The 24,784-nt window shown below is 40.2% G+C and overlaps 1 protein-coding gene and 1 pseudogene across 8 annotated transcripts in view; one reads left to right on the top strand and one right to left on the bottom strand.

Moving 5' to 3' along the window:
- The window catches only part of RPS6KA3 (ribosomal protein S6 kinase A3), a 161,437-nt gene that overhangs the window by 42,336 nt on the left and 94,317 nt on the right, over positions 1-24,784 (top strand). For 2 of the 8 annotated variants that reach the window (XM_088833879.1, XM_088833880.1), the window contains exon 1: positions 7,903-7,974. The exons of 3 other annotated variants lie outside the window; for them this stretch is intronic. Coding sequence is in view for 1 of the 5 variants with exons in the window: in XM_055393806.2 (XP_055249781.1) it covers positions 7,906-7,974 (69 nt within the window). In the remaining 4 variants the exon portion in view is untranslated. Of the gene's footprint in view, positions 1-7,507; positions 7,540-7,577; positions 7,975-16,695; positions 16,906-24,784 lie in introns of those variants that run through there. 3 more of the 8 variants (XM_088833881.1, XM_055393806.2, XM_088833882.1) reach the window with 3 other exon arrangements.
- Positions 609-941, bottom strand: LOC148773239 (large ribosomal subunit protein eL33 pseudogene; annotated as a pseudogene).

Here is a 24,784-nt window from a genome sequence, read left to right as displayed (position 1 = left end):
TCCAGACAGATGAGAAAGCAGAGTCAACAAAATCTAGCTGTCAGATAATGCAGGATGGAGGCGAAAGGGAGTGCAGTAGGATGACAGGATAAAACCTTGATTTCTAATTTGGTGAACTAAGTAGATGATAATGCCAAAACCCACCTTAAGAAGTAGAGGCAAGTTATTTTCTAAATGAAAAACTAAATCGGCCCAAATACAGACCCCTTAGAGAGAAGGAAAGATTTAAGATGCTATATTTTTTTCACTTCAATCTAATAAATAAATACACTGAGTGGTGGGGGTGAGATTGCTTATATAGAATAATCTGATTCCAGAGATCTATAAATAAAAATCAGGGATTATTTTTGTTAGCAGTGTTTAACCTGAAGGAATTAAATTCTAACTGCTAGTCCTAGTCCATTTTTAAACATAGTTCAAATTCTTATCTATCATTTTTTGCATAGTCATTACAGAGGTGCACCAACTATTTTCAGAATTCCTTAATAGTAGATGGAGTGTTTTCAGAAGTGAAAATGCTATGCAAGTGTATAAGTGAAAATCTTTTCTTTCTTTCTTTTTTTTTTTTTTTTTTTACAAATCCACACTTTTATTTATTTTCAAGAAGTTTAAATCCTCGAAAGGTACAGCATCACATGGATTCTGTGTCCAATGACCTTAGCAGGAAGGTTGCTTCAGAATTTGGCACGAACCATGCCACTGTTTCCATGAGCTTGAGTTATCTTTCCCCAGATTACTCTGGTTTTGTTAGGTTTTCCATCAGGAGTTACTGTGTTGTTCTTTGCTTTGTACACACAAGCACATCTCTTGCCTAGATAGAATTCAGTTTCATCTCAAGCATATACACCTTCAATTTTCAGGAGAGCGGTGTGTTCCCTTTGGTTCCGTAGATCCCGTTTATAGCCAGCAAAAATGGCCTTGGACCACTGCCTTCCAGACATATTTGTCGTTTTAGAAGTCCTGTTCCCAGCAGGCCCCACTTATTTGCCCCCAAAGTTCAGCTGCAGGAACTCCACACACCTCCCGTGAAAATCTTTTCTATGTTGGATTAGTTTGCCAGCACAGCAAACTGTTATCTTAAAATAACAGAGAGTTATTGCTCACAATTTTATGGGCTAGAAGTTCAAAATCAAAGTGGCAGCAGGCCATGCTCCCTCTGAAACCTGTGGGAGAATCCTTGCCCCTTCCTAGCTTCCGCTGGTTTGCCAGCAACCTTTGGCTTGTTGATGCAATATTCCAATCCTCTGTCTTTACATGGCCTTCTTCTTATAAGGTAAACAGTCACATTGGATTAGGGGTCCACTCTACTCAAGTGTGACCTTATCTTAACTGATTATATCTACAATGACCTCGTTTCCAAATAAGGTCACTTTCTGAGGCACTGTGTGTTAGGATTTCAACATATGATGGGGGGTGGGGTGGACAGAATTCAACCCGAAACAGTGGTCTACAGACCAATGATGAATTATGGAAGGAAAAGTTTTCATGTGAAAATTATCTCCTTTAGCATCCTTTCAAAAGTCTTACATTGATCTTTGGAGAAACTAAAATTTATTTTCATTTTTTTTCAAAATGATAGTCATAGAAGTTTGCTGTATCCAGAAAGCAACATGACACGCAGATATATTTAACAAGGATACTTTTAAGTACTTATTTGACTACATCTTATGGTATATTTCCCCCAAGCAATGTCCTGAAATTTTTTGAAATAATTAATTATAGTGGAAAACATTTATTCTTTATGAGAATACAACACTAACTTTTGCTAACAATACTTCTTGTTAGAAACACAGTAACATATGTAAACCATTTAACAATTTGCAAGTACTCACAAGCTGTTAGCTGCTATTAATATATATTTAGTATTTTTTAGGATTGCAATGACGATTAAAGGAGTTAATCCATATTAAACACTTATCATAGCACCTGACAAATAGTACTTATGAAATAAATGTCTGTCTGTTGCTGTAAAGTGTCCAAAACTGCCAATGCAACTTCTAATTGATTTATTAATTGGCTTACACACACACACACTCAATATTTGCATATAGTTTCATTCGATGGGGTTTCTTTAAATTTCATTTAACCTACAGAATTCATCCCTCAGTTAGTAGACAGTTGTAAGTTATTTAAATTCAATTTTTTAAGTAAAGAAATTTCTTAATATTTATGCTTCCCCAAAGCATTTATTTTATTTACTACTTACCTGAAACATGACTTGAAAACAAGCTACTGAAATCATAAGCAACGTGTTGTTTGATTAAAATATACTTCATTTACAAACACGCCTTATTATCTGCAACAGACCTGATTTGACACTGCCCCCATTCACATAATTTTTGACACATCTTTGGGATTAAAGCTGCAGATTTCCCAAGCATGGAGATCCAAGGTTCAGTTGGTGGTTGAGGAATAGAGCTCTATTTGCTGCCATAGCTTTACCCAAATTTCATTTCCCCAGTTGAGGTCTGATCATAGACTGATCTTAAATGTACGTCACTAAAAAAGTTAGGATTTTTTTAAAAGTATCTTTTCAGGTTGCAGATGCAAATCTATATTCAAAAGCACAAATATAAATTTTAACAATAACCCCCCCCACAATAATAGCCACGTTCTAAAACAACAGTTCCATAAAGTTGTTTTTTTTCTCCATAGTGGTGAGTAGGAACTAGTGGTTCTTGGGTTTTTGTTTCAGAATGGTTTGTGGACTGAAAAAAATTTTGAGAACCACTGCTCTAACCAACCAAACTAAATTGATAGTTATAAAATGGGAATGTTTATCCTCTGAAGGAGTACTTTATACTGCAATTTTTGGTTAATGTTAAAGCAGTTGTTTTTAATATCAGTTTGAAAATGAAATTTTAATGTATTATCTCCCTCTTATGAATTAGTGTTTATAAACAAGAACATTTAGTGGGTCTTTTCTGTGCTAGTAAAATGAAAACTGAGGAAAACAGTAGCTTATTAAAGCTCCAGGAATGGCTCTTCTCAATTCCTTGTCAAGTTTCAAAGCCCCATAATTCTTCCCCTTCAAACAACTCTGAAACAAAATGACACCTCTAAGGATTAAACATTTTGGAAACCAATAAAGGAAAACATTAAAGCATGTCTGACACAGACCTCTCTTCCATACTTCCCTGTTTCTCCTGTCCTCACTGCGTAAGTATGAGTCAGGTAATGTTAACTTTGAATCACACATTTGTAGTTTCTTTTGAGCATTACATAAACAAAGTTTTGATCATAGCCTATGAGGCAACTGACCTGTAATCATTTGCATTTCAACATACATGGCTTGAAAAACAGAACAGTAAGTTACCCTACATGCTCTTTTATTTGAATTCCACAGAGTTACAGTATCATTTTGTGTGTGTGTCACATATCACTATGAGAGTGCCCTCAAGAAATAGATTATACCCTAATGAAATGATCACACAACAAATGGAAAGAAATAACTTTTAGGAGTAAAGTCTTTGAATTATATTATGTATGCAGGAATATTCCCTTTCTGAAGTTGGTAACAATAGCTCCATTTATTGAATGCTTCCTATGCGGCAGGCACTGTGCTTAATGCATCCCAGACATTATTTCTATTTAATCTTCCACAAAATTCTACAAGTGGGGGCACTGTTATCCTGTTTTCAGATGAGGAAAACTAAGCTTATTTTGCCATTGTTTATTGATCAACTATTACATGCCAGTTCTAGGCCTTTAAGTTGAAGCTTAGAGATGTAAAGGAACCTGGAGTTTAGACATAGGCCTAGCTCTGCTCTTGTGATCCTGTAGTGCCTTACCATGAAGAATGTTAAAACGTTTCAAGTATTTGTGTCATAGATCGTCTTCCCCTTAGTTCCTTATAGATTTTATGAGCATCTTGCATCACATGCAATTCCAGAATCATTGAACTTTAATATCTATAGGAGAAGATCTTACATTTTCTGAAACTTGATTTCTTTCAAATAAAATGTCCAGATAGGTTTAGAAATATCTGTTGTCTCTTAAGATGTGTGTCAATCAGGAAACTATTCTTAATAATTTTTACTTGGGAAATTTCAAAGAAAAGATGAAATTCATACACATGAAAAAAATATGTCACCATGTATTTTGTTTAATTATTGTCTTATGCAAGATAAACTTCGAGCCCAAGTTTTATCTTTCTTTCTTACTGCAAAGAAATAGTTAAATAGTCTCGAGTGATTACTTTTTTGTATGGAAAGTAAACATGTTTCAGATAATGTAGAGGGATAACACCTGTTTCAGAGAGGTACTGACGAGTACACTTAATGGGTTTTCTATAGGGACAAACCTGTAACTGGGAGCACTGGATGTATATGAAGTGGAGATTGTGCCATGAGCCATAGTTTAGTCATCTTGTAACTTTTCCAGACTGATGTAACTCCATTTTGTTTGAACAAATGTTATTTTGTTAAGTAAATGCCCATTTAAACTTGTATACAAAGGTTATAATTATAGCAGGAAATTGTTGGGGACAGAGGAGGTTAAATCTGGTTGTCCTGTCATACATCAGGAATTTCTTGGAAATCTAGTACCAGATTTTCGACTGAGGTTTGCTGTTTCCCTTTGCTGTAGTTTCAAGTAATAACTTTCCAATATCACTTAACATTACAGGACTTTAGGAATACATAAAAGACTCAGTGTTAAAGGAAAATGCTAACGCAGAATTGTCCTGTACAGCTATAATGCCAGTCATGACAAGTAAGCCACATATGTAAGTATACATTTTATAGTAGCCACATTAAAGTAAAAAGAAACAGGAAATTGATTTTAACAAAATATTTTAACTCAATATATTGAAAATATCTACTCATCATTACTACTGAGGTCTTTACACTCTTTTTTGGTACTAAGTCTTTGAAATCTCAGTAGCAACCAGCCAACCTTGTTTTAAGTGCTCACGGTGTAGCTAGTGGCTATGTCCTTCCCCCCCTACCCCCCACCCCACCCCATATTACCCTGCACAGGTGCTCTCTAGAGGCAGCTATTCTTTGAACACCTAAGAGTTTTCCTTTCTTAAAGGGGGGGGGGGAAGTAATCCTGTTCAGGGCACTATCACCTTCTATGTTCAAATAACTCCTTTTGTTGCCACCCGCAAGACAAATCCCACAGCCTTATTTGATTTTCCCCAATTCTCCCAGCAAGAGTGAGTGATTGCACCACTCTTGGATTTAATAAATGAAAGCAGCCAAAAAGTTTATTGTTAACCAAAAGAAAAAAATCTCTTTCTTTTCTTTTTGGGCAAAAGGAAGGAGAATAGTGTTTTCCCAAATCAATTCACATACTTATCAACTTGAGCCTATTTGCAGGACAGCTGTGCTAGTGGTACTTTAGCCTATTATTAAGTTCATTTAATGCTTAACTCCTGCAATGTGACCACTGTTCACACTACTTTTTCAGATGAATTCGCTATTTTAAAAGTTATTCCTCTGAATCAAGTTTCCTACTGAAATCAACTTTTCAGTATGCAAACAACTAGATTTATTTTAAACAGGTTGGCTCACCCTTTGAGTGGAATATTTAGCGTTGGACAGTGTTAGACACATGATGACTCTTTTCAGCTGTACGTTTTTACTAAAGAAAGAATGTTAATTGGCATAATTGATCACCGTTGGGGGGGACTAATTTACCTTAAACTAACCAAACTGACCGACTTCTTTTCACTGTAAGGAATCTGGCACTTTGTGCATAAATGCAAAACGATATACAATTCCTTATCTTCAAACTACTGCAGGCTAGTTTTACTGTCAGGAGTTACAGAGACGGTGGCTGCCAAATTAGCTGAGGTTTGGGTCCAGATTGGATTTGCAGCACTTGAATCAGCATGCTGGGGGAGGTGACAAAATCACGAGCTCCGTCCTTCCCCCCCTACCCCCCACCCCACAGACCACTCTGAGCCTGCCCAGATGTTGCTCAACACTGAGCTGTCCCCCTGAGTCCAAGGCTGCGAAAGAGGGCGCGCAGCGAGGATTTCCGGCCGCCTCCTCAGGCTCCCTGAACAGATGGAGCCTCTTCAGGTGGTCAGGGGGCTCCCGGGCCTCGAGCCTGTGCCCAGGGGCGCGCCAGCGAAAGCAGCAGAAAAAACGAACACCTGCCTCTCTCGGCCCAGAGAGAAACCTTGCACCGCCCGCACAGACCTGGCTGGGCAGCTAGGTGTGGGGCTCTAACCTCATGCTCACACCTGCGTTAGGGAGGAAGGCCAGGGCTCTCCAGGTGTGTGGGTCCCTGGAGGATGAAAGGAGCTGTTAAGAGGCGTGCTCAGGAGCGCAGCGGGGGACGCGCTGTGGTCGCCGAGCGTGGGAGGACCCGGACGCCTGGGCAGAGGCCTGAGGGGATGGAAGCACGGGCCGGCTTGGAGATTTCCCTTTACTTTTTTCCTTTTCTTTGTAGGGCGGTTAGCCAATGGCTGCGGTAGCTTTCCACTCAGCCCGGCGACTTTTACACAATTCTGCCCGGGCGCACTGAGCTCGCCGGGCACCTGGCGCAGGGAACTTGGGGTCGAAACCGCCACCCCCACCCACCCCAGACGTCCAGGCCTCTCCCTTCACGCTCTCCCCGTCTTCTGGCGCCCCATCGCCGTCTGGGGATTGGGATTCCTTAACCTAGGGCTTCCCTGTCTTGGGCAGGAGTTAGAAGCCCTCCCTCTCTCCCCTCCTCCACTCACCGCCAGACTGATTTTTAATCTAATCTTTTATTTAAAGTCAACAGAAAAGCAGGAATCCCGGACTCCTGCCACCAAGATATTTTAAAATAACTCCCCAACCTCTGCCGAGACTGGCAGCCTTAAAGAACCTCCTTGTTTTCTCCTTCGTGAAGATTTAGGCTGCGGAGAACCCGGGAGGGATGGCAGGGGGCGAGCTTGGAGGGTCACGCCTGAAGCCCGAGGGCTCTGCGGACTTGGGGGGAGGTCGACTCATGCAAGACGAAGTAATTCCAGATATTAAAAATCATATAACACAGAAGCGTCAGTTTGGAGAGCCTTGACTCAAACCGAGCGGCTGCAGGACACGAAGCCTTCTGTGTCCCCATCGTGGGGGGTGGAGGGGCAGGTGAAAGCCCATCGTGTGACGCTGGGAGAGGGTGGGTCCTGGGCCATTAGGAGATGTGCCAATAGACTCGGCGCGCCCACATGCACCCACGGAAGAATCGGGCCGAAAAGACCCCACGACCCCTCCCCGGGTCCTTGGTACGGTACCGCACCCTCTACGCCTCGCCGGCCTCTGCCTAGATGGGTGGGGACCACTATTCTCGACATCCCTGAGGGGCCTTCAACCTGCTCAGACCCGTGGCTCTTAGAAACTCAGCCTTTCGCACCTCCTCCTTTCCCGCTCTTTCCCCCACCTCCCGCCGACGCCCCCAGATTTCTCCGCTTGCCCTTCCTGAAAGAAGGCGAGGCCCAGAAGCTGAAGCTGGGGCGAGGAAGGAGGGACGAGAGGAGCGCCGCGGCCAGGGGCGTGTCTTCCCAGGCCCCGCCCCCGGGTGCGCGCGTCGGTGGCGGCGGCAGCCGAGCCTCGCTCTGAGAGACAGGTATCGCTTAGGCGCCATGTTGTGAGCGGAAGTGGGGGAGCGCGCGGGGGCCGCTGTTCTGTTGGGAGCGGGCGCGGGAACCGGCGGGGGGGGCGGAGCTGGAGTCGCGGCGGCGGAAGGAGGAGAGGAAGAAAGGGGCGAGACCCGGTGCCGGGCAGCGGCGCGAGGCTCTCGCTCGGCGCGCGGGCGTCTCCAGCCGGGCGCGCGGCGTTCGAGGGTCGGTGTCGGCGCCGAGCTCTCTCTCGGGCAGCCGCCGTTGCTGCTGCCGCCGCTTCTGCCGTGGGGCTCGGGCGGCGACGGAACGGGGCCGGCCGCGGGGCGGGCGGGGAGGGAGGAGGCGGTGAAGGCGGCGGGCCGGGGGGGAAGATGCCGCTGGCGCAGCTGGCGGACCCGTGGCAGAAGATGGCTGTGGAGAGCCCATCCGACAGCGCTGAGGTGAGTGCAGCCGGGCGGCCGGGGCCGGCGCGCCCCCTCCCCGCACCCCCGCCGGTTCGCTCTCTTCCCGGGAGCCGGCCACTCGGCCCCTTCCTCTGCTGCTCGCTTCTCCCCTCGGCTCGGGATTCCGGTCTGGGTAGTTGGGGTTGGTCTGTTTGCCGTTCTCTTCCTCCCACCCACACCCCCGCTCCCTTCCCTCGCTCGAGGGGCTGTGGTGTGGTGGCGCGTGGGGTTTGGAGTGGGCGCCGGGGCTTTGCAAGAAGCCGATTTTCAGCAACTTTGCGTGGGGGGAGCAGGACGCGGAGCGGGGACCGGCGAGGAGTTGGGAAGTTTGGCCCTGCCTGGTCGGGGGCTTCCCTGGACCCTGGTGACTTTGGGGGATGCGGGAGGGGTGTGGACTGGGTTCACTGGAGAGCGGGGACTATGGAGTCCGGCCAGGGGACAGGGTTACCCTGGGGAACCGGGCGCGCGTGGGCAGGAATGGCCCAGGGCAGGGGTGGCGACCTGTGGGGGGGGGTTCGGATAAGGGGTGCAGGACAGTCGAGGGGCTTTGGCCCCCCTCCCATCTGCCGCAGCAGTTTCTGCTGCTGCAAAGGAAAAAGTGGAAGCCTGAGGTTCTCCATTCTACCCCCACCCCCACCCCGTTTCTGAGGTCGCTGAGCTTGAGGACCCCGTCTCTTCGAGTTTAGCTTGAGTTTCCTGTCCGCGGAGATGATACAGTGATATTCAAGGAGATCAGCGGCTGCAATAAAGGGCTTTCTGGTTTACCTCGCCCGGGATCTGGTGACCCACCCTGGTGACCCAAACCCAAACGATATATACCCAAACAGGGCCAGACAGAATTTCCCCGGCTCTTCGCAGCCGCTTCTGTCCCAGAACCAACTCGGGGTCTGTGAAAATAATCCAGACAAGACCCATTCCAAGGCATCAGCGCTCCTCTTCGGAGCGGAAAATCAATTCCTGATGGTGGCGCGTCTGTGATTCTTCCTTCTTGACTTTTTGCTGTCTCCTATCCCCACCGCGGACTTTGGGGGATTACAGGATGATAGGCTGCGTGTGTTTGATAGTTACTGAGTGAGTGACCCCATTTCTGGAAAGCATGACTGAAGCGCGGGGGCGGAATGGGGCAGGCTCTGATGAGTGGTGTACTTGGCGGCAGCCGCTGCCCTGCCGGCCTCCGCAGTGTGAGAGGTGGATAGGGTTACTGGTTACGTCAGTAAGACCGAGGCTCAGTTTTGATCTGAGATGCGGGACACTTGCATTCTTGGGTAGTGTGGAGGGGGAGGGGGACGGGGATCAGTTCCAATCACTTTGCACTTTTTGCCTGGTCACCTCCGCTGCTGAAGAAAGTAAAATGTTTACTTGCTCTCCTTATCGCAGAATTGTAATAGTGCTTACGGTTGGTGCTTTGCATTTTGCGACTTGGATCATATTTTTAAAACCTAAACGAAACGCTGTTCTTCCGTGGAAAACACATTGATAGATGTTTCCTAAAAATATATTTTTTAAAAAGGAAATAAGGTTTTTAAGTCTGGCGAAATTAAGAGAATTTCATTTAAAATTGTTAGCCGGTCGAATATTGTAAAATTTTTGTAAGGAAATCAAATTTAGAATGTTTAATCATCTTTTGAATGGATAGTGTGAAAAAACAATGCGTCCAGGACTCTCTTCATTCATTTTTTTTTTCAGAAAAATTTTTTGCTTTCAGTACAATAGGTAAAAGGTTGATAAAGTATATTCTCAAACTGCCGACCTTGTGGAAAGAAATTGAATTTGCTTTGAGCCTGATTTTTAGATGCAAACGTTAACATTTGCTACTCGTAATCAGTCCACATTTCTGCTTGGCATTTATCAATGTGTTAAAAAAAAAAAGTAAGATTCCACCTGATCCTTTTTCTATGTAGCATACATTTGGATAAAGAAAACACAAAACTAATGTTTATTTAGCACTTACTATATGCCAGATACTGTGCTCATGCTATTTCATTTTATCCTTCCAATCCCCCAACAGAGTAGGATTTTGGTCTCCATTGTTATAGATAAAGAAACTGATTTCAGAAGTTAAGGGCACAAAGATTATAGATAGTAAATGGCAGAGCCATAATTAAAAGCCAGATGAATATAATTCATGTGCTTTACTTTATACTAGGGTAGGTGTTTCATATCTTTTGTGGAAAAAATCAATATAAACAAATAAGCCAATAGTTAGAGGCCATGTATTTTTCAGAAACAATTACGGTATTATAAGATGTCTCATTTGTTAAAACCTACTTATTTCAGTAACTGTCATGGTTTCCAGAACCTGGCAGATAGGTTTCCACAACTTGCCATTTTCAAGTAATTTTCTTGAAATTCTGGCATAAGGTATTTCAATCAGAGCCAGTGTTGCCTAGATTTATTAAAATTAGATTCTAACAAATTGTCTTTAGATATTTTATTGCTTTTGCTTATTCAGCTGTTTCAAGTAAATTACTTCTGACACAAATTTGAAAATATTGAAACCAGTAAGGAGAAGGTTGAAAATTTTCATTTGGATGTCTAATATTGGACTTAATATTCTCCCCAGAAAGTTCTCATCAGTGAATAATTGTATTTTACTAAAGTAAAATCATTTTTAAAAAGTCATTGAGTAAAAACACCAAAATGTTTCTCTTCAGGCTAAAAGATTCCAGGGTCCTTCTCTATATAGTCTCTTCCTTAGAAGACTGAATTCTTCAAAGCTGAGACTTTTTTTATTCTTCTCTATATCCTTAGCACTTGACACAGTGCCTGGCATATACATAATATAGGCACTCTAGATGACCAGTGAGTTAATTATGAAGGTCAGGAACAGGGTAATTGTCAGTCTTATTTCTATTCTTATCATTTTAATCTTAAATTGAAATATGGGCAATCTTAAAAGAACTGAGTACCTCACCAAAAGTACAGGCAGTTTCTTGATTCCTTTATATGTCTTCTTGACCTCATATGGGTCTCATAGTGCTCAAAACAAAAAAACCCTTGTGGTTGAACTCAAACATGGGTCAGAACATGATAGGCTAGAACTATGCCAAATGTTTAAAGAAGCAAATTTAGAATAATAAAGGAAGTACTATGTAAGCAAAGTCAAGGTTGGTACAAAATTAAAAACAAAATAGCTTCCTAAATACTCCAGGTTAATTCAAAACTCTAATGAATTATTTAAGATGGTAGTGTGTTTTTGAATATTTGACTGTTTAGGAGATGGATATCAAGGGATTGCGGCTAATCTCCCTCTGCTCTTAGGGACATTTACTGGATTTTAAGCCTGACTTAAAGTGACACTTTTTCAGTTTTAGTAAAGATAAATTATAGTAAACCTGTAAATATGAATGAGTTTCCAAAAGAATAAGATTAAGGAGATTCTCTTTGCTTTATAGAAATGTGCTATGTAAAAATATAAAAGCTACCTTGAATTCCTTTAAATAAGATGTACCCATAATGCTTTGAAAAATGTTAACTATATAAATATTTACAAAAAACAAGACCCTTGTTTTGGAAACCTTCACTGGATGTGCAACTATTTGTTATCTCAAAGATTATATTGGATTCTGTAGTATTTCCACTATATCAATATTAGATTTCTTATATTTCATCTGTAGGGAAAAACATTCTATTAAAGTGTGATCTTTGATTTTGAAAAAAATGTTTTATTAAGTTTCTTTTCCTTTTCCTGTTTCATTTTTACCACTTTTCAGGTTTTTTTCTTTCCCCCAAGTGAAGATCTGAGGAGAGGAAAGGTATTGTTACATGTCAACTGTCGAGTAACTGTGACACATTATTGAACACTTTGCTGTTTTCAGTGATTATAATATTAACTATCAGTTTTTTGAAACTAAATTTAGGAAACTTTTCTTTATTTTGGCAGCTTGATCCTATACTCACAGGGTTAATCCAAAATGAGAAACTTCTTTGATACATTTAAATTTTAAGATAAAGAGAGAAGCCTATCCAATTACAGAAACAAGTATAGGCAGACTTTGCCTTTTCATCATTGTTTTTGAAAATCACAATGAATATATCTTATTTTTATATAAAAAGAGTGGCATAATTGGGATGTGTACCCTTGACCAAGGGCATGACATTTCATAAATTATAGAATGATCAAAAATATAAGATCATTTATCAGAAGTCTGAATTGCGGAAGAGTCGTTGTAAAGATTTTTTTTTAATTTATCATCCACTAAAAAATGTATGCCATTGTGATCATTGACAAGATTTGCTCTAGCGTTCCATACTCAGGGACGTGTGATCTGCTAGGCTGTGAATGATGGGTGACCTCACGTGGCCCAGTTTGTCCAGTGCAGACTGAATGTTTTAGACCCAGTGGTTTCAGATTACAGTGTACAACAGTGACATCTTGGTGGTCTCTTGGTAATGCATGAGTGTAATAGTGCTCAGTTGTTTATGGGTTTTGGTGGATAACAAGCTTTAAAGCATTGGAATGCAAGTGAGTAAATGTAATATTTTACACATCCCACTCCGTTTTTTTCATGTAATGGGAAGAAAAAAACAAGTAATTGCATTTTAATACTTGGCATTAGACTTACACGGGCACCACATTCCACCCACCCCGCCACCTTAGGAGTTGATAACAGTTTCCTGTGTCATTAATCTGGAACAATTATCAAATCTCAGTTACTCTAGTTTTTCAATTTTATACCAAATAGCAAGATAAGTAAATCTTATTGTTAAGTAAAGTGTGTCAGTTAACAAAACAAACACAAATATGTATGTTGTATAAAACAGTATAAAATGTATCCGTATAAAACATAACTATCATTCAATACATTTGGCTATTTTAAGCAAATAAGTTAGTTACTAGCAATTAAATAGTTCAGTTTTACTTATTCCACTTTGTGGGATAATTTGAATGTATGGCAAAGTGTTAAAGAACAGACTCTGGAGCCATGAAGATCTGGTTTTGAGCCCTGCCTCTACCACTTAATATCTTTGTAATCTTATGCAAGTTATTTAAAATCTTTATGCTTTAACATTCTAATCTGTAAAATAGGCATAAAAATAATACCTACTTTATTGGGTTTTGATGGGAATTAAATTATAATATATGTATAGCATTTGGTTCAGTACATGGTTTAAGTGTTTAATAGTTACAATGAATCATCTCTCAAACACAACTATTTTAGTAAATTCTGTGTTTTTCTTCTGGGGTAATTTTTCCAGAATCAAACAGAACAATTAAAAATGGTTTATTTGGTTGACCTGTTTTAAAAGAACCTTTGTAATATCAGAATATAATTGTAAGGGTGAGGTGAACAGAAATCTCTTGAATCTTACCCTTTTTTTTTATTGTTCCCCTCTTCGATAGTGTCTTTAAAGGGGGGAAACAGATAACATTTTGAGGAGTATGTGTGGAAGGAAGAAGAGAAAGTATGTTCATATTTCAGTAATGCTTAAATTGGAAGCCCTCTCACAACCCATGGCATGTCATTTAGTTAGCGGTAGTTTTTTTCCCTTAGTGATATATAAAATAATAGTGTATCTTTAACACATGATGGTGTCTAGTAATTGATGAAATATGATATACTGTATATGTCAACCTCTTGAAGGAGGTGTGTCTGTGAAGAAATAAACTTAATATATAGTATCAATAGGTAGAATTTTAACTCACTTTCTAAAAAGTACCGAAACAAAATCTGTGCTTCTTTTTATATTTTAGGGTCACTTCTGTTAATTTCCACTTTTAGGGACAGAAATTAATACTGCACAACTCCCTCCCCATTACTACCACTATGTTTGTTTTGGTTGATTATGTCACGAGTAGCTGGATTTTCCTGTCTAGAAATACAATCCTTTGGATTTTATTCTATTATGTGATACTAGTACTTAAGCAACTTTGAATAGTACATATGGTATTTTCAACTGAGAAGTCTCTGAAAATTTGCAAAATGTGTCTGTGTCCCAAAAACCATCTTCTCCCTCCAAAACATACACACACACACACACACACACACACAGGATCATGACATAATCAAATAAATTTGGGGGTTGTGGAGTTAAATGAGATGTGACCAATGTCTTTACTGCCCAACATTTTAGAAATTTAAGATGATGATGTACATGATGAATCTGCAAAAAGGAAATAGATCAAAGCATTTGAGACTTGATGTCAGCACCCCTTTTTCATGAACCATCTATTGAAGTCTCAAAGGACATAAGTGCTTTGCAGAACACAGTTTTGGAAAGTCTGATAACTATAGTAATAGGATCCAGTATTGCCTAGAAACAAGCTGTTATGTTTAATTGACTGTATCAAAGCTTTTTTTTTCTGTAACTGTCAAAAAGTTTTTGTTTCATTTTGAAGTCTTTCTAAATTAATTTGTGTAACAATTTTCCATCTTAATAGTGGACTAAAATTTAAATACAATAATTTAAAGTTTTAAATAATTTAAACTTTTAAAAGCCAATGTTCTGAAATTAGTGGTCATATTCTATCTTAATATCAAGCTAATTGCCCCTACTAAATGACCCCCTTATTGACTTGCTGTGTAACTTATTTTTAATATTCTAGTTTTTTAAAAACTTATCACTTGCTACTTAATGCTGCTGTCAGTCTGTCTGCCTGTCCCATTCTTTTTTAATTAATTGCTTCAAACTTACAGATACTAGAAAATAGCTAGGATTAATATATTTTGATGCAGCTGTTTTTAACTTGGGAATATTGTTACTTCATCTTTTAAAAAATTTACACTTACAGCTTACTAAATAATGTAAGGGCTTCCCTGGTGGCTCAGATGGTAAAGAATCAGCCTGCAATGCAAGAGACCCAGATTTGATCCCTGGGTTGGGAAGATGCCCTGGAGAAGGAAATGGCAACCCACTCCAGTATTCTTGCCTGGAGAATTCCACGGACAGAGGAGCCTGGAGGGCTATAATCCATGGGATTGCAAAGAGTTGGACACAACTGAGTCACTAAAACTTTCACAAATAATGTAAAATGACTTTCTCACCCTTTTTCTGATCTCTGTCCATCATGTACACGTACCTCTGGAATCAGGGATGTTTGATGGACATATTACCTACTAACAAGCTCATTTTATATTTCAACCTACCATAGCAGAATAGCTCAATTACTGGCATTACCTACTCTGAATCTTTACCTTCTTCTCCTGAAGGTGTCAGCTAGAAAGAAATGTGAATGAACTAAAGATCAGCCAGCTGCAAGACTGAAAGCTAGCCTGCTGTTCCACCTGGAGTCAGCTCTCCACATTGTCTCTTGGAGGGTATTTGTGTGTGTGTGTGTTTACAGTGCTAGTTCCCTGAATATTACATAACCATACATTTATGTGTAAATCCAAAAGTATTTTTATACTTCCTATTATTCTTCTCCTCTATTAGTATAAATACAATTACAGCAATAGCATAACTTAAGTCAGATTTGCCTGTCTTAACTAATATTCTATCCATGCTCTGTTACATACCTTAAAAACTAATTATGTTTTATCTACCATGTTAATTGATTTTTATAATCTTACATGTGATGATCTCATCTTCATTTCTGACCTGGTCATCTAGATTTCTGTGCGCTTACCTCTAATCCTTTGGGCCACAAAACTTGTTACAGGAAACTTGGTTTAGTCATTTGATAGGAGTTAAAAGCAGATGTCAAACGATAGCCTGAAACAAAAGTTCATTTTGACATTAAGAGATTGAAGTACATCTCAAGTGCAGTGTTTGGGGAGATATGTTCACTCCAGAAAGTTCATTTTGACATTAAGAGATTGAAGTACATCTCAAGTGCAGTGTTTGGGGAGATATGTTCACTCCAGAAATCTTGTAGAATCTATACTAAAAACCCCAGTTATACAGGATCTTATTTTGCTTCTTCATATTTAGGAGCAGCGGAGTCTATCTGAAAACAATATAAAATAATAGGAGAGATTCACTTAAACAACTTCTAGATAGGCACTGTTTGGTCGCCACTAGCCACATGTGGCTATTGAGCACTTGAAATGTGGCTAGTATGAGGAACTGAATTTTTTAAATTAACTTTAATTAAAATTTTAATAGTCACCTGTGGCTATTGGCTACCACATACAACAGTACAATTCTAGATTATAGAATACAAATTGAATCCTTTTTTCTACACCAGTGTTTTTCAACTCTACCTTCTATTGCTTGTATTTTAAAGTTAATAGGCTTAATGCTTTTTCTAAATGAAAAGTATATTGAATATGCTTTTTCAAATTATCTTTAAACAGCTTTGTCTTGTCTATCTTTACCCTGAAGATTTTGATAAGTGATACATGTACCTCAAATAACCATTCTGCACTTTATACAACTCTACTAATTTCACAGTGACATTTCTCATTCAAGTGGTAACATCAAAGCATTGGGGAAATTTAGCAATCCGAAATGGTGCCTTTTGTTCACTATACTGTACTAATTAATACTGGGAAAGTAGATTGATACATCTTGGAGATTAACATTTACTGAATGCCTTTTCTTTGACTGGGGTTTCCCTGGTGGCTCAGATGGTAAAGAGTCTGCCTACAATGCAGGAGACCTGGGTTTGATCCCTGGGTTGGGAAGATCCCCTGCAGAAGGAAATGGCAACCTACTCCAGTGTTCTTGCCTGGAAAATCCCATGGATGGAGGAGCTTGGTGGGCTACTGTCCACGGGGTCGCAAAGAGTCAGACATGACTGAGCGACTAACAACTCTCTCTGTTTTCTTTGACTAGACGCTTTGTGTATATCAACTTGAATGAGATAGATGTAATTAACCTCAACTTACAGATGAGGAAACTGAAGCCTAGAGAGGTTAAGTAACTTGCTCATGATTGCACGGCTATTAAGTGGAGGAGGCAGAGTTCAAACACCAAGTCTCACAGATTGAAAATTCCATTGATTTTCCACTAGACTGCCCAGCTTTGGTTGAGAACAGCATATAGGTGAGTGACTCTGTCAAAATGACATCTCCTCCTAAGGGAGAAAGGGTCCATATGGTTTGTACTGAACACATGTTTTTATGGGAATGTATAGGTAGACTTAGAAAGCACAATTGATATTACTTTTCAAATAGAGCTTGGATAAAATAACCTTATGTGATCTGACTTGAGAAACAGCATTTTTGACATTGTATGGGAAATTTTTACAATTTTTAAGCTGTCTTACAAGTGAGAATTTAAAACAAAAACTACTACTGTACTTGAAAAAGGTTTGCCCAGATGTAACTTAACCCCTCTTCATACAGAAGCCCCTAGGTGTGTGCTTGAGTAACTGCTGTTTTTTAATTGCAGCTTATTAAATCATTACCTCTTTATATTTGCATCTTCTTTTCAGAAAAAATCTATTTGACTTTCCCTCAGAGTGCCAGAAAACAGGGTCTGACTGAACCTGAAAAAGTTGCCAATTATCTTGCTACAGTGAAAGAAAAGGAAATTTAAAACATGTTACACAATCATTGGTGGCTTTTTTCACCCTTTGGATTTTTTTAACTGTTAGGTTAAAGAGCCCCAGTTAATCTTTTTAAAAAATTGAGATATGATTTATATGCCACAACATTTCACTCTTATGAAGTATGTAATTCAGTAGTCTTTAGTATATTCATAAAGTTGTGCAACCATCATCACTATCTGATTTCATAACTTTTTCATCACCCCCAAAATCCCATACTCGTTAGCCAGTTACTGCCTATTCACTCCTTACCCTCAGCCCCTGGTGACTAATAATCTAATTTCTGTCTGTAGATTAGTCTCTTATGGACATTTCATATTAATGGAATTATATGATATGTGGCCTTAGTGTCTGGCATCATTCATTTAACATAATGTTTTCAGGGTTCATCAGTGTTGTAGCATATATGTCAGTGCTTCATTTTTATGGCTGAGTAATATTCTGTGGACATGAGTTTGAGTGTACTCCGGGAGTTGGTGATGGACAGGGAGGCCTGGCGTGCTGTGATTCATGGGGTCGCGGAGAGTCGGACACGACTGAGCGACTGAACTGAACTGAACTGAACTGAATATTCTGTTGCATGGTTGTAGCAATTTTGTTTAATCATCTATCTGTTGATGGACATTTGAATTGTTTCCACTTTGGGCTGTTGGAAATGCTCTGAACATTTGTCTACAAGTTTTTATGAATATGTTTTCAGTTCTCTTGGGTATATGCCTAGGAGTGGAATTGCTGTGTCATATGGTAAGTCTATATTTAATTTTTTGAAAAACTGGCAAATTGTTTTCCAACTGGTTTGTACCATTGAAAGGACTGATGCTGAAGCTGAAATTCCAATACTCTGGCCACCTGGTGTGAAGAACTGACTCATTTGAAAAGACCCTGATTCTAGGAAAGATTGAAGGCTGGAGGAGAAGGGGATGACAGAGGATGAGATGGTTGAATGGCATCACCGACTCAATGGACATGAGTTTGAGTAAACTCTGAGAGTTGGTGATGGACAGGGAGTCCTGGCATGCTGCAGTCCATGGGGTCACAAAGAATCAGACACAACTGAGCGAGTGGACTGAACTGAACTTGTACCATTTTAAATTCCCATCAGCAGTGTATGAGAGTTGCAGTTTCTCCACATCCTCACCAACACTTGTTATTGTTTTTTCGTTTTACCACCCTGTGTGTGTGTGAAAGTGGTATCTCATTGTGGTTTTGGTTTACATTTCTCTAATGAATGAGGATGTGAAGGATTTTTCATGTGTTTATTGTCTACTTGTATCCATAATTCTTGTGCATGTTTTGTTGCTGATTAGGGAACTTAAATGGAGTTTTACTGTAATGCTGATATAGAAGATGCTTACCTATGTCATGCTGTATACATTGTTCTCAGAAAATTTAGTTTCAGTTTGCACTTTTAAGAGATTTGCTTCATTTTTAGATGTGATAAATAAAAAGCTTTTTCTAAAACAATAGCTTTCCAACTGAGTGAATAGAGACCTACATTCTGTGGAAATATCTTAGGATACCTCATCACCTGGGCCCATCTACCAGCTAGAGCAGAGTTTCTAAAGAAACACATCTAGGAGTAAAAGATTAATTTTAAAAAATTATAGAAAGAAAGCAAAAATTGAGGTGGTATTTTTCCTTACAGTCCCTTCAGCCTTCAGTCTTGTTATACTATAGTTTCTTATTTAAAGCAAGACTATAGCAATAAATCAAAGACCAAATCAAAACAAAAAGTCTACAATCTCTGAAATTCAATATAAATAAATACATTTCCAAGAATCCATCTCTTAATGTGAGATATACAGAGTTTCATTTAAAGGAGTAAAAATGCAAAGCAAAAGCCCTGTTTGCCTTCTTTCCTTCAAGTTCCCTTAAAAATGCAAAGCAAAACCCCTGTTTGCCTTCTTTCCTTCAAGTTCCTGTTGGCTCTTGGTATAATTCAAGAAGAATAGCTATCAAAATGGATGTTGGTAGCAGTAAGGGGAGTTACTTAAAGAGGTGTCACTGGCAAGTTAAAAATAAAATTTGCTTTAGATTATTAAAAAGAAGAGCTCAAAATGAGTTTTAAAGTCATCTTCCCCCCCTGGCTGTCCTGAGTTTGTGTAGTATATTACTAGGTGATAATGAATAAAATAGAGTTCTTTCCTTTGGAATATTATAATGTGAAATTATTGATGTGGACAGACAATTGAATAACATGAAGCAAGCTAAATTTGCCAGGAACAATATAAACATAATTGGATCTTTAGGGGAAAATTATGATTTATGATGTTATAGCAGTTTTTCATAGTGCATTTTTAACCATAATGTGGAAACTTAGAAAATAAATGTTATTACCCCAAACACCCAGTAAAGTTTCTTTTAACATGTACACACACACACACACACAAATGTTATTTCAACATAAAAAGTAGTCATTTGGAGGAGACTTCTGTTTATGCCAAGATGGAGGAGTCTTTTTTTTTCCCTTAGGTCTTCCTTTACAACTAAAACACCTAACAAACAAGCACAGAAACACTCTGAAATGTGGAAATAAGAAGGCAGACTGCCTGCAGACTTTGAGACTAAAGGAATAACACAAATAGTAAGTCTCTGGGTGTTCTTATCACCTCCCATATATCCTGGAGGGTGTTGTAAAAGCCTCCAACCTGGAACCAACAACAGGCACAGACAAAACGGACTCCAAAAAAAGCCAGTTCTCTTTAACCAGACTGCAGGGGGGAAGGGTAGGTTAACAACAGTAAACCTTGGCTCAAACGGTAAAACATCTGCCTACAATGTGGGAGACCCAGGTTCAATCCCTGGGTCGGGAAGATCCCCTGGAGAAGGAAATGGCAACCCACTCCAGTATTCTTGCCTGGAGAATCCCACGGACAGGGGAGCCTGGTGGGCTACAGTCCATGGGGTCGCAAAGAGTTAGACACGACTGAGCGACTTCACAAACACACACACACACCCTACTATAGCCAAACACCAACAGAAAAACCCCACCCTACTCCTAAGCAGCAAGTGGCAGTGCTTGGATTCCTCCACCCCATGAGGTCCCAGCTGAGAGACCTCATCTTCCCTTCCTGCCTAGCAAAAGCAGACAGCACTTTGATTCCCCCTGCTGGGTGCTTTTGGCAGGTTGTGCAGGGACCCAATGTTCCCTCACCACCACCCCTGTCCCACTCCCTACAGAAGGAGGTGGTGTTCTCACTAGAGTAGTGTCTGTGGGGTCCAGCAACCACTAAGCCTCCACCCCAACCTGAAAGAAGTGAGACATAACAAGGTGGTGTGAGGCAGGCTAAGGTGGTGTGTCCCGGCTAAGCCTCCCCACCGCCCTGTGTTAGTGAAGTGTTGAGCCTCCACCCTCACCCAGCATCAACAAGGTAGAGCAAGATGGTTGGAGGTGGCCTAGTCAACACTGCTTCCCCCTCCCCTGATGCAGTAAGGCCCAGGTGCCACCCTCATCTGGTAGCTACAAGGCAAAACAGTGGTGGATGACAGGGCTGATTGGCACTCCACTCCCCCCCTCCCCTCTCCTGTTGTCAACTGGGTCTTTAAGGGAGCTGAACTTTCCTCTCTGCCTTGCAGGAATGAAACAGTGTGAGTCAACCCTCCACTTCCCCTCTCCCTACTGTCAGTGAGATCTGTCAGGGAGCTGAGCTTACACCCCTACTCTGTGGCAATGGGGTGGTGCGGGTTGGTGCCCCACTTTCACTAGGAACAAGAGTGAAGCTGAACTTCCATCCCACCCATCTGCAAAAAGGCAGTGTGAGTCATTGCTCTACTTTTGCCAGGGTGGTGTTGGCGGAGCCCAGCAGGAAGCGGAACATACACACTTACCCTGCCCTCACACTACACCTCAGCTGGTAGACTGCCTGCTAAAAAAGAGTAAATAGGATCCAGAGTCTTAAATTCCCCAAAATGTCCATTATTGCAGTTGAAGTTCGCTTAAGAACCAGGAAAATCATATCATGAATGAGAAAAAAAAGGCACCAGATACCAACACTGAGATGCTTTAGATGCTGGTTGTCTAACAAGGATTTTAAAACAAAACCAATATAATATTGTAAAATAATTAGCCTCCAATAAAAAAATAATAAAACAGCCAGTATAAAAATTTGAAGCAAATGAATTAGTCTCAGAAAAGAAATAAAGCAGAAAATGGACATTTTGGAACCGAAAAATACAATAACCAAAATAAACTTACTATATGGGCTCAACAGAAGAACAGAGGGACTTCCCTGGCAGTCCAGTGGTTAAGACTCTGGGCTTCCAGTGCAAGGGGCAAAGGTTTGATCCCTGGTCAGGGAACTAAGATCCCACATATGGCACAGCCAAAAAAAAAAACAAAACAAAAAAAAATGGAGATGACTGGAAAAGAATCAATAAAACTGAAGATAGAGTGGTAGAAATTGATCAATCTGAATATCAGAGTAAAAATAAACCAAAAATTAAATGAAGCGTGTCTCAGAGTTCTGGGGAACATTAACAGGAGATTTAATATTCATGTCACCACAGTCTCGGAGCAGAGAAAAAAGGTGGACTTGAAGAAATAATGCCTGAAATCTCCCCAATTTGGCAAAAGATGCAAACCTACAGATTCAAGAAGCTGATTGAACCCCACATAAGGTAAACCTAAAGTAATCCATACCTAGACACATCAAAATCAAACCTTTGGAAACGTGAAATTATTTAATGGCTATAGAGTTTAAATTTTACAAGATGAAAAAATTCTCAAGATTGGTTGCACAACAATGTGAATATGCTTAACATACTGAAAGAAAGAAAGCAAAGTTGCTCAGTCATGTCCAACTCTTTGCGACCCCATGGACTATAGTCTACCAGGCTCCTCCATCCATGGGATACTCCAGGCAAGAATACTGGAGTGGGTTACCATTTCCTTCTCCAGGAGATTTTCCTGACCCAGGGTTTGAACCCAGGTCTCCCGCGTTGTAGGCAGACACTACCGTCTGAGCCATCAGGGAAGTCTCTGGTGAACATACTGAACTGTACACTAAAAAGTAGTTAAGATGTTAAATTTTATGTTACATGTATTTTACAATTAAATGTTTTAAAAAATCAAACTAAAAGACAAAGAATCTTAAAGCAGTTAGAAATGAACTGTTACTTACAGGGGAATAATGATGGAAGCCAGACGGAAATGGCACACTGTATTTTAAGTACTGAAAGAAAAGAACTGGCAACTCCAAATTCTATACTTAGTGAAAATATCCTTCTATCATGAAAGTGCAACCAAAGCAGTCTCGGATGAAGGGAAGCTATGAGACTGTAGTAAGACTGTGAATGAATGACTGCAGGTAGTTCTTCAAGCAGAAAGGAAGTGATAAAAGAAGGATCTGGAACATCAAGAATAACATGAATTCTACATATTTTCTTCCAGAAAATAGATGGGGAAACATATCACAAGTCATCTTTTGAGGCCAGTGTTACCCTGATACCAAAACATAAAGACAGTACAGAAAAGAAAACTACACATCAGTACCTTTAGAAATATAGACAGAGAAGCCTCAACAAAATATTAGCAAAACAAATCCAGCAACATATAAAAAGAACTATATACCATGACCCAAGTGGGTTGTATTCCAAGGATGTAAGACTGATTGAGTATTCAAAAATCAGTTGATGTAGTCCACTGTATTAAACAGTTGAAAAAAAATATTTAAAATATGCAAAACACATGATTAAAGACATATAGATCGGAAAGGAAGAAATTAAAAAATAATCTCTACTAGCAAGTGACATGCAAGATGAAAAAATTCATCAGTTCAGTTCAGTTCAGTTCAGTCGCTCAGTCGTGTCCGACTCTCCGCGACCCCATGAATCACAGCACGCCAGGCCTCCCTGTCCATCACCAACTCCCGGAGTTCACTCAAACTCATGTCCACAGAATCGGTGATGCCATCCAGCCATCTCATTCTCCGTCGTCCCCTTCTCCTCCCGCCCCCAACCTTTCCCAGCATCAGAGTCTTTTCCAGTGAGTCAACTCGTCTCATGAGGTGGCCAAAGTACTGGAGTTTCAGCTTTAGCATCAGTCCCTCCAATGAACATCCAGGATTGATCTCCTTTAGAATGGACTGGTTGGATCTCCTTGCAGTATAAGGGACTCTCAAGAGTCTTCTCCAACACCACAGTTCAAAAGCATCGATTCTTCGGCGATCAGCTTTCTTCACAGTCCAACTCTCACATCCATACATGACCACGGGAAAAACCATTGCCTTGACTAGACGGACCTTGGTCGGCAAAGTAATGTCTCTGCTTTTTAATATACTATCAAGGTTGGTCATAACTTTCCTTCCAAGGAGCAAGCGTCTTTTAATTTCATGGCTGCAATCAGCATCTGCAGTGATTTTGGAGCCCAAAAAAACAAAGTCTGACACTGTTTCCACTGTTTTTCCATCTATTTCCCATGAAGTGATGGGACCAGAGGCCATGATCTTTGTTTTCTGAATGTTGAGCTTCAAGCCAACCTTTTCACTCTCCTCTTTCACTTTCATCAAGAGGCTTTTGAGTTCCTCTTCACTTTCTGCCATAAGGGTAGTGTCATCTGCATATCTGAGGTTATTGATATTTCTCCCAGCAATCTTGATTCCAGCTTGTGCTTCTTCCAGCCCAGCGTTCCTCATGATGTACTCTGCATATAAGTTAAATAAGCAAGGTGACAATATACAACCTTGACGTACACCTTTTCCTATTTGGAACCAGTCTGTTGTTCCATGACTGGTTCTAACTGTTGCTTCCTGACCTGCATACAGGTTTCTCAGGTCAACCTAAACCTTAATCTTTATACAAAAACTAATCAAAAGTGTATCATGGATTTAAATATAAAACTCTAAAACATTTAGAATTTAGATTTGAGAAAATCTTCAGGACCGAGGGCTGAGGGAAGGGTTCATAGACCAGATACCAAAACTAAAACCCATAAAAGAAAATAAATTGGACTTCATCAAAGTTTATAATGTTTGCTCTATGAAGAAGATCCTGTTATAGAAATGAAAAGACAGGTTACAGATGGTGTGGAAAAGTATTTGCACACCTATATCTGAGACAGGACTTGTATCTAGAATATATAAAAGAACTTTCAAAACCTAACAGTAACAAAGGAAAATAGTCCAATTAGAATGAAACGAATCGCCAGTCCAGGTTTGATGCATGATACAGGATGCTTGGCGCTGGTGTACTGGGATGAACCAGAGGGATGGGATGGGGAGGGAGGTGGGAGGGGGGTTCAAGATGGGGAACACATGTACACCCAGGGCAGATTCATGTCAGTGTATGGCAAAACCAATACAATAATATAAAGTAATTAGCCTCCAATTAAATAAATTTTAAAAAAATCATAAAAAAAGAAAAAAGAAATGTCCAAAC

This window comes from Moschus berezovskii, chromosome X, assembly GCF_049115385.1.
Source record: "Moschus berezovskii isolate FMDL1 chromosome X, NW_MosBer_1.0, whole genome shotgun sequence".
NCBI lineage: Eukaryota > Metazoa > Chordata > Mammalia > Artiodactyla > Moschidae > Moschus > Moschus berezovskii.
The sequence above is the reverse complement of the archived record's forward strand: the minus strand, read 5'-3'. Positions and strand labels throughout refer to the sequence as shown.